This window comes from Apium graveolens, chromosome 10, assembly GCF_009905375.1.
Source record: "Apium graveolens cultivar Ventura chromosome 10, ASM990537v1, whole genome shotgun sequence".
Lineage (NCBI taxonomy): Eukaryota > Viridiplantae > Streptophyta > Magnoliopsida > Apiales > Apiaceae > Apium > Apium graveolens.
This window is the reverse complement of record NC_133656.1, coordinates 104,116,203-104,132,306: the sequence shown is the minus strand read 5'-3', so window position 1 is coordinate 104,132,306 and position 16,104 is coordinate 104,116,203. Positions and strand designations below refer to the sequence as shown.

The window sequence follows — 16,104 nt, the reverse complement described above, 5'->3', positions numbered from 1 at the left end:
TGACGGCAAGGCAAGTACATGGTGCTCTTCTTAGCAAGTACATGGCGGCTCTTTAATCGTAAATCGATTCAAAATTTTAACATAAAATGTATGTCTGCTATAAAATTAAAGTTACCTAGATTTGTTAATCGTATTTATTTTCGGAAAAAAGAGGGATTGAATGATTTATTTATCATGTCTTGAGAGTAAAGATTATGGTCAAATGTTCATGCAAAAAGGTCTTTATGACTTTGCAATATCAGTCTGGACTTTCAAAAAGCTAAATTTTTTTCTCAACAATATTAACCATCATCAGAAGCAATTCGGTGACTGGCAAATTACCGCAATTCAAATTTTTCATTGATAGCATTGATACACAAATGACCTAAAAAGTTCTTTAAATTTCATGTATCCATGTTTTATTAACAGTCTTTGTCAGATGCTAATCTTCTCAAAATGCTCACAAAATTAGGAGCAGCTCTCATCTTTGGCGACCTTTGTTAAGTGATGTGCGCATATTAGCATATATGATCATCTTTACCACATCCAAAAAGGGATGAATGCATAGATGTTCTTTTCTTATTGGGTATTATTAACTATTAACAATAAGTTTTTACATCTTCAAATCTGATAGCATGGCCACAATGAACATAAGGGTCATAACTAGATTGAAATGGAAGTCCACCAGGTCTTTAAGTCCATCAGTTCAATGGTTCAAAGCTGTTTGGCAAAAATTCAAGGTGCCTTGATATGCTTTCATTATTAAATTAGCTATGCCTTATGAGACTGACAACCTTAGCCAGATTACCTCACTCTGGCATCTCTATTTCTACTCAAAAGTCTACTACGTATTTCAGGAATCAAAATGCAGGGCCATGTCAAGTTACATTGTGCCTTCTCAAGCTTCATTCTTCATTGATTACTAGGGATGATCATTTTTTGGAAAATATGTGTATAAGTCCCATATTGGTAAGTCATATTTTTGAGCATTATGACTAAAAGATGTGTGAGATATGATGATATTCTCTTAATAATGGAAATTATTATTTTCCATTAGAATTTGGCTCAAATATTATGGCATAAATTAATTTGATTTTGTTTCAGATTAATTGATATGGTGTATGTCTTGATATATTTAATCTGATTCTGTTTCAGATTATTTATGGAATAGAGTAGCTTGCAAGTATTACACCGATTCCATAATTAATGATATTTAATTATGGAAAAGAGTAGCGCACAAGTCTATCTATACCTATATAAACACCTCTAAGGCGTTAGGGTTATACACACCAAAAATATATTCGCCTTTAAACACAAAACTCTCCCTCTCTCTCTCGGTGATAGTTTCGTACCCGTTCAAGCTCGCTGAAGGTGCTCGTTATCCGTAACGCCGCCGCAACCTCGTTTTATCCTGGGAGGCTATCGACTCGCACATACGGTGAGAGGCGAAATAGCTTTAAGGAGACAGTTTCAACTGGACTCGAGGATCTCTCTTCTGTTTATATCTTTTCTTCCTCCGTTTGATTTCGTTTACTCACGCACACATTTGTTTGATTATATGTATTAATCGCAGATTGTATTTACAATCTTAAAGCTATTTATTTTATATACATCTGTGACTGATACATCTGTATCTGCTTGTTTTGTTGAGTAACAGATCGATGGAGAACCAAACTGTGAACGATTCGATGAACATGATGGCTGATCCCAACGCACAGATCACTGGATCTGATGGGGTTCACCAGCAGCCGATTAACCCTAACGCACGGATCGTACGATCTGATGGGGGTCAAACGCCTGTTGGACATGTGCCTTCGGGACATGTGCATGTGGGACACACTGTCATTGGACAGTTTAGTGTTCCTCTTGGACAGATATCGGCAGGATTCACTCCTCCGATCATACCTGCGGTGCCTACTGGTGTGCATACACCTGTAGTACAGACGCACGTACCATCTGTTCCACCTGTGGTGCCTGCTGCACCTGTTATGCCAACTGTGCCTGCTGCACATGCTGAAAAACCTGAGAAGTTCAACGGAACGAACTTCAAACGTTGGCAACAAAAGATGCACTTTTATCTGACCAAGTTACATATGGATCGCTTCCTTAAGGAAGAACCACTGTTGCTCACTGCTGAGAGTAACATGCAGACTGTGTATGCTGCTGATGCTTGGAAGCACTCCGACTACATCTGTCGGAACTATGTGTTAAATTGTTTATCTGACCCGTTGTATAACGTATACAGAGCAAAGCCAACATCTAAGGTCTTATGGGAGTCACTCGACCATAAGTATAAAACCGAGGACGCTGGGGCAAAGAAGTGGATTGTTGGCCGCTTTCTTGATTATAAGATGGCAGACTCTAAGACTGTGGTCAGTCAGGTGCAGGAACTGCAGGTGACATGAATGGTCATAAGTGAGTCTTTCCAAGTTGTTGCTGTTATTGAAAAGCTTCCACCTGGATGGAAAGATTTCAAGAACTACCTTAAGCACAAGCGAAAGGAGATGTCTATGGAGGATCTTATTGTTAGACTTCGTATTGAAGAAGACAACAGAGGGTCCGAGAAGAAAGTTAATGTTGCCACTGAGAAGGCAAACATGGTGGAGCATGCTCAAAGCTCCAAGCCCAAGAAGACTAATTCTAGTAAAGGGGAAAAGCTGGCACCCAAAAGAGGGATTTCGAAGTCAAAATTTCAGGGGAAGTGCTACAACTGTGATAAATTTGGTCATAGGTCTTCTGACTGCAAGAAGCCCAAGAAGCCCAACAAGAAGAAAGAATCAAACATGGTAGAGAATATCTCCAAGGATATGGGTGATATAGACCTCTGTGCTACGGTCTCTGAAGTGAACCTGGTTGGTTCTAATCCACGTGAATGGTGGATTGATACTGGTGCTACTAGGCATGTTTGCTCAGACAAGGTGATTTTCTCTAGCCTCAAAGCTTCTGATGCTGGTGAGAAGCTCTACATGGGGAATTCAGCAACTTCTACCATTGAGGGTGAAGGTACGGTGATCCTGAAGATGACCTCTGGGAAGAATCTGACTTTGAAGAATGTACTTTATGTGCCTGATATTCGCAAGAACCTTGTGTCTGGTTCTCTATTGAGTAAGCATGGCTTTCGCATTGTAATAGAGTCAGATAAAGTAATTTTGTCTAAGAGTGGTATGTTTGTAGGCAAGGGTTATTTAACCGATGGGCTTTTTAAGCTCAATATAATGTCTGTTAAGGACGATAATGAAATGAAGAATTCTTCTGCTTACTTGCTTGAGTCTCCTAATTTATGGCATGCTAGATTAGGACATTTAAATTATGACACTTTACGACGTTTAAGTGCAAAAGAATACATACCTAAACTTACTATCGATTCAAAACATAAGTGTGAGACTTGTGTTGAGGCAAAATTAACGAGATCATCATTTAAACGTGTGGAAAGGAACACCAAAGTGCTAGACCTAATACATAGCGACATATGTGATTTAAAATTCGCTCCAACAAGAGGAGGAAACAAGTATTTTATTACATTCATTGATAATTGTACAAAATACTGCTATGTATATTTGTTGAAAAGCAAAGACGAAGCTATAGATAAATTTAAAATCTATAAGGAAGAAGTTGAGACACAACAGACTGAGAAAATCAAAGCGATACGAAGTGATCGTGGAGGTGAATATGTTGAACCATTTGGAGAATTCTGTTCACAACATGGTATAATCCATGAGGTCACTGCACCATACTCCCCTCAGTCAAATGGTGTGGGTGAAAGGAAGAATCGCACTCTGAAAGAAATGATGAATGCGATGTTGTTAAGCTCTGGGCTTCCACAATCGATGTGGGGAGAAGCCATCTTAAGCGCAAATAATATTTTAAATATTACGATGTGCAAGAATAAGGATGTAAGTCCTTATGAAATGTGGAAGAAAAAGAAACCAAGTTACCAACACCTGAAAGTGTGGGGGTGCCTTGCAAAGGTACTGATCCCTACACCGAAGAAGGTGAAGATAGGTCCTAAGACTGTGGATTGTAATTTTATCGGATATCCTCCACATAGTACTGTATATCGGTTTCTTGTTCATGAATCCAAGATTCCTGATATTCAAAAGAATACCATTATGGAATCAAGGAATGCCTCATTCTTTGAGACGATGTTTCCCTGTAATCCAGGAAACCAACAACCTACGACGTCTAAACGATCTCATGAGTCTGTAGATGACGATAATGAGAGTGACGAAAGTGAAGACGAAAATGTGGGGGTAGTGAGAAGGAGCAAAAGACAACGAACGGAGAAATTCTATGGGTCTGATTTTATGACCTATTTGCTCGAAGAAGGTGACCCAAAAACCTATAAGGAGGCGGTTACCTCACCTGATGGACCTATGTGGAAAGAGGCCATCAAGAATGAAGTTGATTCAATTATGCAAAATCATACTTGGGAATTAGTGGACTTGCCAACTGGTTGCAAACCATTAGGTAGCAAGTGGGTTTTCAAGAAGAAGTTGAAAACTGATGGCACTATTGATAAGTATAAGGCCAGACTTGTAATTAAAGGATACAAGTAACAAAAAGGCCTTGATTACTTTGATACATATTCTCCTGTAACGAGAATAAAGTCCATAAGGATGATGTTTGCTATTGCTGCAATGCGTAATCTAACTGTACATCAAATGGATGTGAAAATAGCCTTCCTAAATGGGGACATAGATGAGGAAATCTATATGGAATAACCCGAAGGGTTTGTTGTCCCAGGACAAGAAAGGAAAGTTTGTAGATTGGTGAAATCATTGTATGGTTTGAAACAAGCGCCTATGAAATGGCATGAAAAATTTGATGAGGTCGTGCTGGCCAATGGCTTCAAAATCAATGAATGTGATAGCTATGCCTATTACAAGGATAACGAGAACAACTATGTCAAGGAGAATGACAATGGCTATGTCATGATGACGATATATGTAGATGATCTACTTATTGCCGGAAGCAATGATAAAGTGATCAAATCTACCAAGGACATGTTGAAATCAAGATTCGACATGAAAGACATGGGACTAGCAAATGTAATTCTGGGAATTCAAATTTCTAGAACATCAGAGGGTCTCGTATTAAGTCAACCACATTATGTTGACAAGATCCTTGAGAAGTTTCTTAAGGATGACTTTGAGAAAGCTAGGACACCTGTGGATATGACTTTGCACCTATCCAAGAACAAAGGTGTAGCTGTTTCCCAATTGGAATACTCGAGGATAATTGGTAGTCTGATGTACCTCATGAGTTGTACAAGACCAGACATTGCATACTCAATTAGCAAGTTGAGTAGGTTTACGAGTAATCCGGGAGCTGATCACTGGAAAGCGATCATAAGGGTACTAAGGTACTTGAGGGGAACTCGAGACTATGGACTGCACTATGGCAGATACCCAGCAGTATTAGAAGGATATATTGACGCAAATTGGATATCTAGCAAGAAAGCACTTAAGTCTACGAGTGGCTATGTGTTTACATTAGCTGGAGCGGCAATATCATGGAAATCCTCAAAACAAACGGTGATAACTCATTCCACGATGGAAGCTGAGTTTATGGCACTAGATAAATGCGCCGAAGAGGCTGAATATCTACGTCAGTTTCTGGAGGATATTCCAAGATGGCCAAAGGCTGTAACTGCAATAGGGATTCACTGTGATAGTCAATCCGCTATTGGCAGAGCACAGAGCACGATGTATAATGGAAAGTCTCGTCATATACGACGATGACACAGTTCCATTAGATAATTGATCTCAATCAGAATTATCACTGTTGACTATATACCATCAAAAGATAATATCGCGGATCCACTAACCAAAGGGTTATTAAGAGAAGTGGTTGAGAAATCATCGAGAGGGATGGGCCTTAAGCCTGTTGCTTAACGGCATCATGGTGGACACCCAACCATTGCTGACTGGAGATCCCAAGAACTTCGTTCAATGGGACAACTAAATCATGATGACCAAATCACTGTGGGGGTAACCCCTGGCCTGTTCCTATGATGAGGAAACAGTGAGACCCGTAAGGTACGAGGTTAAGCTTTGAGCTTTTAATGATCTTTGATGAATACATGGAGCTCAGGAGTGAACGCATGGAATTCAGTTGAGTAAACGCGGGTTACTCTATAAGATAAAGATCACCTATGTGGGAGAGAAGTGGGGCCGCTTTAAAGGAGAATTGCGAGGCACAATTCTTTAGAAACTTCTGCAGAACCAGGACGATGTTCCGTGGCCAAAATGGACATACTCATGAGAGCTGAACGAGTCAGAAACGATATAGTGATAAGTATATCATCGTTTACACAAACGGTCGAACAGTTCAAGGACAAGCACGTCTACTGTCTACCAGTAAAGTCGGTGTGCTTACTCGAGCGAAGGTTCAAGGAGCATTCTCTACCTATCGTATGCTATATCTGATCGAAGAAACTATCACCAAGTCAAACTCCGTGTCTGTCTGTCTGTCTGGTGTGTGCTACTAAGATCACCAATCTCACCCATGTGGGGGATTGTTGGAAAATATGGGTATAAGTCCCATATTGGTAAGTCATATTTTTGAGCATTATGACTAAAAGATGTGTGAGATACGATGATATTCTCTTAATAATGGAAATTATTATTTTCCATTAGAATTTGGCTCAAATATTATGGCATAAATTAATTTAATTTTGTTTCAGATTAATTGATATGGTGTATGTCTTGATATATTTAATCTGATTCTGTTTCAGATTATTTATGGAATAGAGTAGCTTGCAAGTATTACACCGATTCCATAATTAATGATATTTAATTATGGAAAAGAGTAGCGCACAAGTCTATCTACACCTATATAAACACCTCTAAGGCGTTAGGGTTAGACACACCAAAAACATATTCGCCTTTAAACACAAAATTCTCTCTCTCTCGGTGATAGTTTCGTACCCGTTCAAACTCGCTGAAGGTGCTCGTTATCCGTAACGCCGCCGCTACCTCGTTTTATCCTGAGAGGCTATCGGCTCGCACATACGGTGAGAGACGAAATACGCACACATTTGTTTGATTATATATATTAATCGCAGATTGTATTCGCATCATTTACAAGGCTTCTTATTCAGACTAGATCAACTTGTTGCAACACATTCTCATTATTGCCAAAGTACGCAGCACCTAAGAAATTTTTCTCTCTTTGCTGTGTGGACTTGCTCTTATCATACATGAAGAGAAACGAATACCAGATTTCAGAACAAATACCGATAGGACCTCATCAACAGTGGAAAGAGATCCTCATTGATGTTAGAAGCAGAATGTTATCCTTTTCACTAAGATACTGCTCAAGCTTTCTACAGCTTGGCAATTTCTCTAAATGATGCTTTGCAGAGTTACCTTTATTATGTTCTGTTATTTCTTCATTATTATCTGCTCCATGTGGATCATGCTTTTTATTAATAATCAATTTTAGGTTTCATTTAGGTAAACTTACACCAAACAAAGATAAACTACAGTAGTCTTGATCAAGTATCATATTGTTATATCAATTTGTTTTAAATAGTGGTTTACAGATAAGTGTAGTCAGACATAAAATATAAATCCATTATGTAGGTATTATTACACAGTTGGGGATGGAAACCCCAAAGACCATGATATTTTGTTGCTTGCAAGGATCACACAGTTTTTTTTTACAGCCTCTATCCTTCCGAGGATTCAAATGGAACATAAGATAGACTTAAACAACTAGGCTGTTCCCAAGTCCTTAGTAACACACTTAAGCTCTCACAATCGTCTCAATTGCAGCTTCTCTATAATATTGAACTCCTTCAGAATTCTCAAGTGTTTCCCATAGCTCTGGCAATGCTTCTCTGATGTTATGGATGCTCTCTAATGCATAATCCACACCCTTAGCACGCTTGGAAGATCCCACCTTCATACATTAACAGCCAAATGGAAATTACGATCTGTAACCTACAAGGGAACTTGCACAAAAAATATAGCTTTATAGTCATCTTTGTCACAATTAATACTCACCGCCATAGTGTGGAGCCCCATACATGTAGCAGTTTGCAAATTACGTGCACTGTCGTCAAAAAACAGCTGAAACGGGGACAAGGTTATAACTACAACAAAGATGCTACAAGGACAATAAAGTACACATAGTAGTAGTTTGCAAGTGTGCGGGTGTGCTCAAGTGTGTGTGTGTGTGTGTGTGGAACTCCCCGTGGGAGGGATGATGGTATGAAATCAACTTGAAAAAAAAGTTTTAGTATCTTACTGTTTTCTCAGGGTTTATATTTGCAATCTTAAAAGCTTCTTCAAAGGCAATTTTAAATGGTTTGCAGATGATAGGAGACTCTAGGAATGCTGAATCATTTTTATCTTCATCAGAGTTTATAGCATCTCCATCACGGATTATGTTACTTTTGTGGGTTGGGTTTAGTGTCTCAAAGCATATAACGCTTTCAAAGCAATCCTCTAATCCAAGTATGCTAAGAACTTTAGCGACATGGGCTTCGTCTGCATTTGAAAAAATCTGTAATAGAGAAACAATCACAATTAAAGAGAGAACGCAGACAACCTTGTGATTAACTTTTTATCAGTTTGTGGGAAAAAACGTACAACTTTACGAATAGGTATGCTATGCAAAAGATTCCTTAGAACAGGGTCCGGTTTCAGATTCTGATACGGTAATCTCCCATGAACAAGACTGTTAAATAGGGAAAACTATAATTGGTTGATTGCTCTAAATATTGAAACAATATTATAATATGCTCTGCGGTAACTGATAGGTAAGCACACAAAGAGGGATTAGTTTAAATACCTGTGATAATGATCATCATCAAAATCATAACCAATGGCCTGGTCATAAGAAGAAGAGGAGCAATAAGTTAGCATCTTTAAGTTACGCTTTTTTCATCAGTACGATTTTTATGTCTGGTCATACATACCCGGAGGCCTGACATCGTTGTGCCATAGTCTTTGTATAGTTTTAAACACATCTCAGAAGCATTAGTCGCATCCATTCCAAGATGTTGGATCATATATGCTAGACAACAAAGACAACCAGGTAAGAGAAAAATTCAGATACTATAAATTAAGGAACTGCAATGAAATGTAGATTATGTAGTTCCTGTGCTGATATATCAAACCTGTAATGTTCTTAGTGCATTGAGTGGACAATCCGGAACTAAACGGATAAAGAGTATCATCAACATCTGAAAGCCACATGATTATATATTAATTGTATCCATCCAGCATAAACCAAGTCAATTTTTAACAAAAAATTCTTACCGAAGAGAAGGCATTCATATCCCGACTTTGATAGGTACTGATCTTCAAAATCCATTTTGCTCAAAGAATCTTCAGCTTCACAAAGCAAACTCAATGTTTAATAAATCTTCCTCATATTACATGTAACACATTATATATGTGACCACTACACCAGATTGACAGTGCATGTCAGAGTTTGGATTCAATGTAGATGTGAATAAATTCTTTTACAACAATCATACTTTGCATGAAGTTCTGTTTTCAAAAATAGGCAACACATATTTTTACATCTTTGCAATGTAGTTATCACTTATCAGGACATATATTAGCCATAATTCATGAAAAATAGAAGTTGGCGCCGCACCATGTCAGAGCTACATAGAGGCTAGTGAGATCTAAAACAAAACTATTTAAGCATACTTAATAAAGTTATAAAACCCAAAAAGGGGAACTTACAGAGAAATCTGAAAAGAAAGGAGGAGAAATGGAAGTTGTGTGGGATGAAGATGTTGGGAAGAGCATGTTATATAGGTAAATTTATTGTTTTTTTTTTTAATTTAATTTTACCCCCTAACAATAAAAATTTGTCATCTTTGGCATGGGACGCAAATAGAAAATTCCTGAGACTTTTTTCTTGACGAGAATCGTGTTCAAAATAATGTTTCTCTCACGTGTCACATGGCACTAACTTTATTTAATTTCTTTTTTCATTTTAATTTCTGAAAGACATGTCACTGACTTTTGTTCCTACCAAACATCACCCATTATTGTATTAGGTTGCAATCGGCGTACTCTCCTACTTCATAATTTTATTCTATAATAAATTGTATGGGTCATATTCGATTAATCTATTTTTAAATAAAATTTCAAATTTTATGGTTCTTAAATTATTTGGTTCACACTACTCACAACTCATTAGGTAAATTGATAGACAATGATTTTTTATTAAAGAAAACAGTGACATTTCTACAAGTTATTTAAAAAAATTAATTTATTTCAGTATCGCACTGTTTTGATCATTTACTAAAATTGGAACCTTATAATCTCTGGTTAAATAAATATTATTTTGTATTCAAAATATAAAAAGATAACAAAATATCTCATTCTTGGAGTTTAAGTGCTCAATATACCTAAAGACGCAGGATAATACCAAAAATAACCGTTAAATACACATGTATGATATGCGTATTCATATTTTTATAAATTAACAAGGAACACACTATTACATATATATTTTAAATTTTCTAAATGAACACGTATTTGGTGAATATTTGTTCACTAGAATATAAAAATAAATATGTAATTTATATGCAATTTCTTTGTTAAATTTTAAAAAATATAAATACTATCTTCCAAATACATGTTTCGTTAATTTTCGATTTTCTGTTACAACACCCTTTGTTCTGTTGGATTCTGTGTATTCTCCTACCAAATAAGTGTAACCTAGAATTACATACACAAATGTAAAAGTAACTATAATGGTTTATAATGCGTTGTAATGTAAGCATTGATTTTGATATATCAATTTACATCCACAATTCCACATACTGAATACTATACAATATCTTGTGTTGCAATTATTTATGCATATTAAAATAAAACCATACGCAACTCCGGTCTTTGTCAGGCTAAACGTGTAATTTAAATCAGCAATAAAAATGAATAATATGAAAATGAGATTAATTAAATGAGAATATAAAAAAATCCTAACAAATAGGAAAAACTTGATTGATCTGTTCTTGGAAAATGGAGTTTCCAGTGCAGAAATCAAATTATTAGTTTAAGTTCTACTACATAAAATTATAATTTTAATTTCTGTTAACTAATTTTTTTAAACACGAACTAAAAGTTCTTATCTATACAAAGAAGAAATTAATTGTAACACGTTCAATTTTGTTGTGAAGTAACCAAATTTTATTCAATTTTATATTTTGATAACCGAAGTTTGAGTTTACAATATATAACCCAAATATTGTTTTCATTGTTCATGACTCAGGGTCATTTTTTGAAGAAAAAAATGTTTCAAAAAAGTGACCAAGAAAATTTTCCTCAGGGTCATTGTTTAAGCGAAGGTAAACCGCATTTAAGTGACAGTCTCTGACTCAGGAAGTATAATCATAAATTTTCCTCCCGTGGGATTCGAGAACATGTGACCAAGAAAATAATTTTCCTCTTTTTAACCAACTCAGCCAACCCTTACGGACTAATTTTTTTGAAATCATCATATAATATTCTACTAAAACCTCTACTTTATTTTTAAATAATTTAACATCTTGATATTTTCATATATTTTCTTTTTAATACTATTGAAATCAAACCAAATAAAAAATAACCAGTATATCCCGCTTAACGCACAGTTTGGGGAGAGAAGATGTACGCAGCCTTCTCCACATTCTAAAAGAATGAAGCAGTTATTTCCCGAAAGATCCTCGATTTGTGTGTGCGTGTAAAAATACGTAAAAAGTGAGACGAACAATATAATATATATGCATGAACCAGTACCAATTTGAAACAAATCAAAAAATGATTACTTAAATTGAAAAGATTTGAAACAAAACTTAGCCGATGGTATTATTCATATGGGATTTACCTAATTATTTTTTGCTTATTGCTTGGATTGCCCACAAGCTGCAGATTTCAGATTTTAATTTTGGGAATCGGAACTCAACCAATGATATTATATTTATCATCATTTGTAATATTATTCCAAAATTTCTACAACATCTTCTATTAAAATATTTGAAATCAACTTACCATCATAATATTGTTCTTAATTTTTTTTTAATCGTAGGTAACCCGCAGCCGCTAACCTTCGGGTGCGCACTGGTAAACCCTACGGGATCACACAATAGCTTGCAAACCATGTGAACCAAGGTAAACCGTATTTAAGCGACATGCTCTGACTCGGGAAACATAATCATAAATTCTCTTCCCGTATTCAAACCTGTGATCAAGAGTATAATAATCCCCTCTTTTAACCAATTGAGTCGGGGCTTGTTCTTAATTTTTTTCTTTCTCTAAATCAACTTACCATCTTAATATTCTCTCCATTTTTAATATCGTTTCTCCTCTTTCCCTAAAATCAACTTACTATATCATATTTGTGATATCCCGTATTTTCAGAATTATTATTATTATTATTTGAATATGTTTATGTGATTTTTAGATTTAGAAAAAATAAAATGGTGGATATTTTATTTCTATTTGACGAGTTTGTGTTATTAAATGATAATGTGCTAATTGTTGAGTGTTATATCGATTCTTGTTAATTTCTGAAAATAATTGCTTAAATGTATTATTTTCAAAAGTTATTTGAAAGCCGATTTTATTGATATCGGTAAATTGAGTTCGTTTAGTAATATTAGGGATTGAATGGATATTTTGTCTGCTATGTGTTATATGTAATATTAATCGTGTGGGACTCAGTTGTGATTGAGGATTATTTGTATTATTAATTACTGAGTCGTATCGTTTTATTTTTATCTTTAAAAGTGATTTTATTGAAAATTTAATTTCATAAATATTTAAATTATCTTAAAAATTATTTTTATGATTTTATAATTACAATAATTATTTTTGGGATTTTATAAAATTTAGAAATCAATATTTCATCAATTATTTAGCCCTATATGATTTTATGATTTCATTTATTTTTAAAATCCGTATTTAATTCCAAAATTCTTCAAAAATTACGAAACTCATATTTATTTAAGTTTGGAATATTCTGAAAATTTTAAAATTATTTTGGGAATTTTTAGGATTAATTTTACCAGCGCGTTGAATCGTTTAATTGCTAAAAGCGGGTATAAATTGCGTTTCAAAAATTATTTTAAAATTTCGAAATTTATGTTTTTATAAACTTCGGGATATTTGCAATATTTTAATACTATTTTCGTAATTTTCTGAATTTGTTTCAAGTGCAGCTCGGTTCATTAATTGTAAAATGCGGGTATAACGCGCAAGTCAAAAATACTTTAAAAATTATGAAAATTTTATTTTATTAGTTTTTAATTATTCCGAGAATTTTAAAATATATTTGGTAATTTTCGGGTTAATTGTACCTGTAAGTCTGCTTGTTAAATTCTAAATTTCGGGACAAAATTAAGCTTATATGTTGATAAGTACTGCAAATAGTACAGTGGATAACAGAAAGAAAGAAAGAAAAAAAAAAAAAACCCTGCCACGCACCCTCCACCCCCTGTACCCGTGCGTCGCCCCCTCCCTTTTTATTTCTTCACCCCTTCCCCGTTTACACACAATACTCCTTCTCTTCTGTCTCTCTGTCTCTCTCCCTGTTTATATACTTTTCAATTTTCTAAAATTCATATCTCTCAAACCGTTCATCCAAATTTCAATTATTATATATATAAACGATCAGCGCTTTGATACCTACGCATAGGTATATATATTGCAAGGTTTTGAGAAGAAAATTTACGGGACATATTTCCGTTATATTTTCGTTTTAATTTATTTTCGGGACATAGAAAAGGAGTTTGAAGGCGTTGATTACTCCACATGGCATCTCAGCGTGTATACGTTTATGGCTATTAATTTCGCATTTTTCTGGAGATATTTTCCGGACATCAGATATTCTCTTCGGGGTGATCAGAATTTATTTTGGGTAACGATTCCGAAATTCCGCCTTCGTACTTTTGTATATTATAGCATATTAGTGATTATATATTTATTTCATAATTTTTAGAAATTGTTGGAGAAGTCACTTTTGGTCCGAGTTTTGGTTCAGGTGGCCGTGTTATTCATTTCTGGAGTGGTTATACGTGTAAATATAACGTATTGTGTTGATTGTTGTTGGTTGTGTCGATATGATATCGACTGGCAGTCCGAGAAATAAAGGAGGTGCTGTCCGATTTCCAAGAAAATATTATTATTTTTAGTTCTGAAGATTATTATTTTTATTATTATTCGAAAATAAATCTAAATTATTTAGTTAATGAATTTTAATTGATTATTTAATTAGAGTTGATTATTTCTATTGATTTAAAATTTCCGAAAAATAGTTTCGAGTTTTAATAATATTTTAAACCTCGATAAATATTATTAAATGATTTATTCTTATTTTATTCGTAGAAAATAAACCGTTCGTTCGTTTAATACGAAACGAACGCGTACAGACTCAGAAAAATATTCTGCTTTCATTAAAAATACTTTCGAGACACAAATTCTTTTGTTTCGAAAGGTCGCTTGTTTTACAAGTCATTCGGAGTCAATTTTTGATCGATAAATCAGATTTTTGACCCGATTTCAGTTTAAAACGAACCGAGTCATATGTGATATGAATTATGTGATATGTGGACTATGTGCTTACGTGCTATGTAAATTAAATACATATGTGGGTCAAGAGTCCTGTGTTTGGCTGATATAATTATGTGTGAGCTATCGTATGGGTAGACGATAGGATTTTGACGCGTAGTTCGTCGAGTGATTATCGTTTAGACGATTAAAGTTGTATATTTTAATTATAGATGCGGATCGTTCGAGTTGATCAGGACAAGGTATTGGATAAAGAATGGAATGGAATGGTATTGGATATCTGGCTTCTAGCAATCGCAGGAGCAACATATCAGTAAAGTGTTGAAAAGAAGGACGGTGATATTTTGAGACAGAATGTCATAATAGATGCGTCTTTGCGAGTGTGACTAACTGCTAAAAACCCAAAGGCAAGTACCCCTGACTTCACTTATCGTTCAAGTGATGTTTATTTCAAATCATATTATGCAAGTATCCCTATCATCACTTATTGTTCAAGTGATATTTATTTTAAATCTTTTGATGCAAGTATTGCTTTCCCTATTCTCAGTTTAGAATCGATAAATATTTTACATATCGCTGAATTAATTAATTCTGTTATGCAAATACTCGTCTGTTGTTCTATGTTAAGAATAGTCAAGTGATTTTACTTATCCAATTATCGGATTTATAAATGTTTGGATTTTGAGAAAAGTGATTTGGTTGCGAATATTCCTACCCAAGAATTGGGGGAATAAAATTATTTCAGGTGTCAATTATTATGACCCCATTTCAATAAAAGGTTTTAAGATTGGATCATAATTGCGTAAGTGACCGGGACGGACGGTCCAACAGAGGGTTATTTCTAAGTGCCATATGGAATATTATGACACAATTTTTGCCACAGGCAGGTATATTGCCTTTTGTTTGAGTACTCGTATTTTTGGGGTCACGTTTCTACGAATCATGACCTTGTGCTATCACACGGGCTGATCAGCATGTGATAGTACGTCCGTCGGAGAATGATCCTAATCTAAATTATCATATCGTTTTGATATTCATAGAATAAATGATTTATTAACTGTTTCTGTTTCAGAATAATGGTAAAATGCAGTTTTGATTCAGATTCTGATTTATGCTTATACTTACGTTGTTGTTAAATATCAAAGGTGGTATTAGTATAGATGATTGATGTTGACTTCAGTATGGGTGTTGTGAGCATCAAAGTTCGTATTGATATCTAATTTAATATGACAGCAAAGTAAGTATTAATTTGAAGAGTTCGGTTTTGAATGAGTTTATGATCCACTCTATAATCATTGTTTCATGTTATTGTTGTTTATGATATTTCCGTAAACACTGTTTTACGAGTTTGATTCTCGTCAAGATTCAAAGTATTGTTGAAGCATTTCGCTCAAAAATATCAAAATGGTTTTGAATACAATTAAGGAATCAATTCTGGGATTCCTCAACTAAAATTTTATGATTCAACAATTATGATTTTAAATGTGCTGCTCTGATGCAGATCTCGGTTTTATATCAAACGACCCTATATTTACTATAATGATCTTGCTGAGCATTTCTTCCGCTCATACTTGCCTGTTTTTAAATTTAACCTCCAGTGAGGATT

General features: G+C 34.9%; 1 protein-coding gene across 2 annotated transcripts; it reads right to left on the bottom strand.

The window, feature by feature from the left end:
• Positions 1-7,537: 7,537 nt before the first annotated feature.
• Positions 7,538-9,748, bottom strand: LOC141692336 (uncharacterized protein C24B11.05-like). 2 transcript variants are annotated; one of them, XM_074497135.1, is made up of 9 exons: positions 9,684-9,748; positions 9,249-9,323; positions 9,107-9,172; positions 8,906-9,003; positions 8,779-8,816; positions 8,577-8,664; positions 8,233-8,490; positions 7,989-8,054; positions 7,538-7,884 (listed from the first exon to the last, which is right to left on the bottom strand). In XM_074497135.1, exons 2-9 carry the CDS (start codon positions 9,301-9,303, stop codon positions 7,729-7,731), a joined length of 825 nt encoding a protein of 274 aa, XP_074353236.1. In that variant the 5' UTR covers positions 9,304-9,323; positions 9,684-9,748; the 3' UTR covers positions 7,538-7,728. The 2 variants fall into 2 exon arrangements, with proteins under 2 accessions (XP_074353236.1, XP_074353237.1); XM_074497136.1 differs by having other exon boundaries at positions 9,249-9,317; positions 9,684-9,708.
• Positions 9,749-16,104: the final 6,356 nt, after the last annotated feature.

Excerpts from the sequence above, each read along its gene's own strand:
- LOC141692336 (XM_074497135.1), bottom strand. The coding sequence starts at position 9,303 with ATGGATTTTGAAGATCAGTACCTATCAAAGTCGGGATATGAATGCCTT. Across the intron at positions 8,817-8,905 it reads CAACGATGTCAGGCCTCCGG|GCCATTGGTTATGATTTTGA; the intron begins GTATGTATGACC and ends TCTTATGACCAG. Across the intron at positions 8,665-8,778 it reads GATGATGATCATTATCACAG|TCTTGTTCATGGGAGATTAC; the intron begins GTATTTAAACTA and ends CCTATTTAACAG.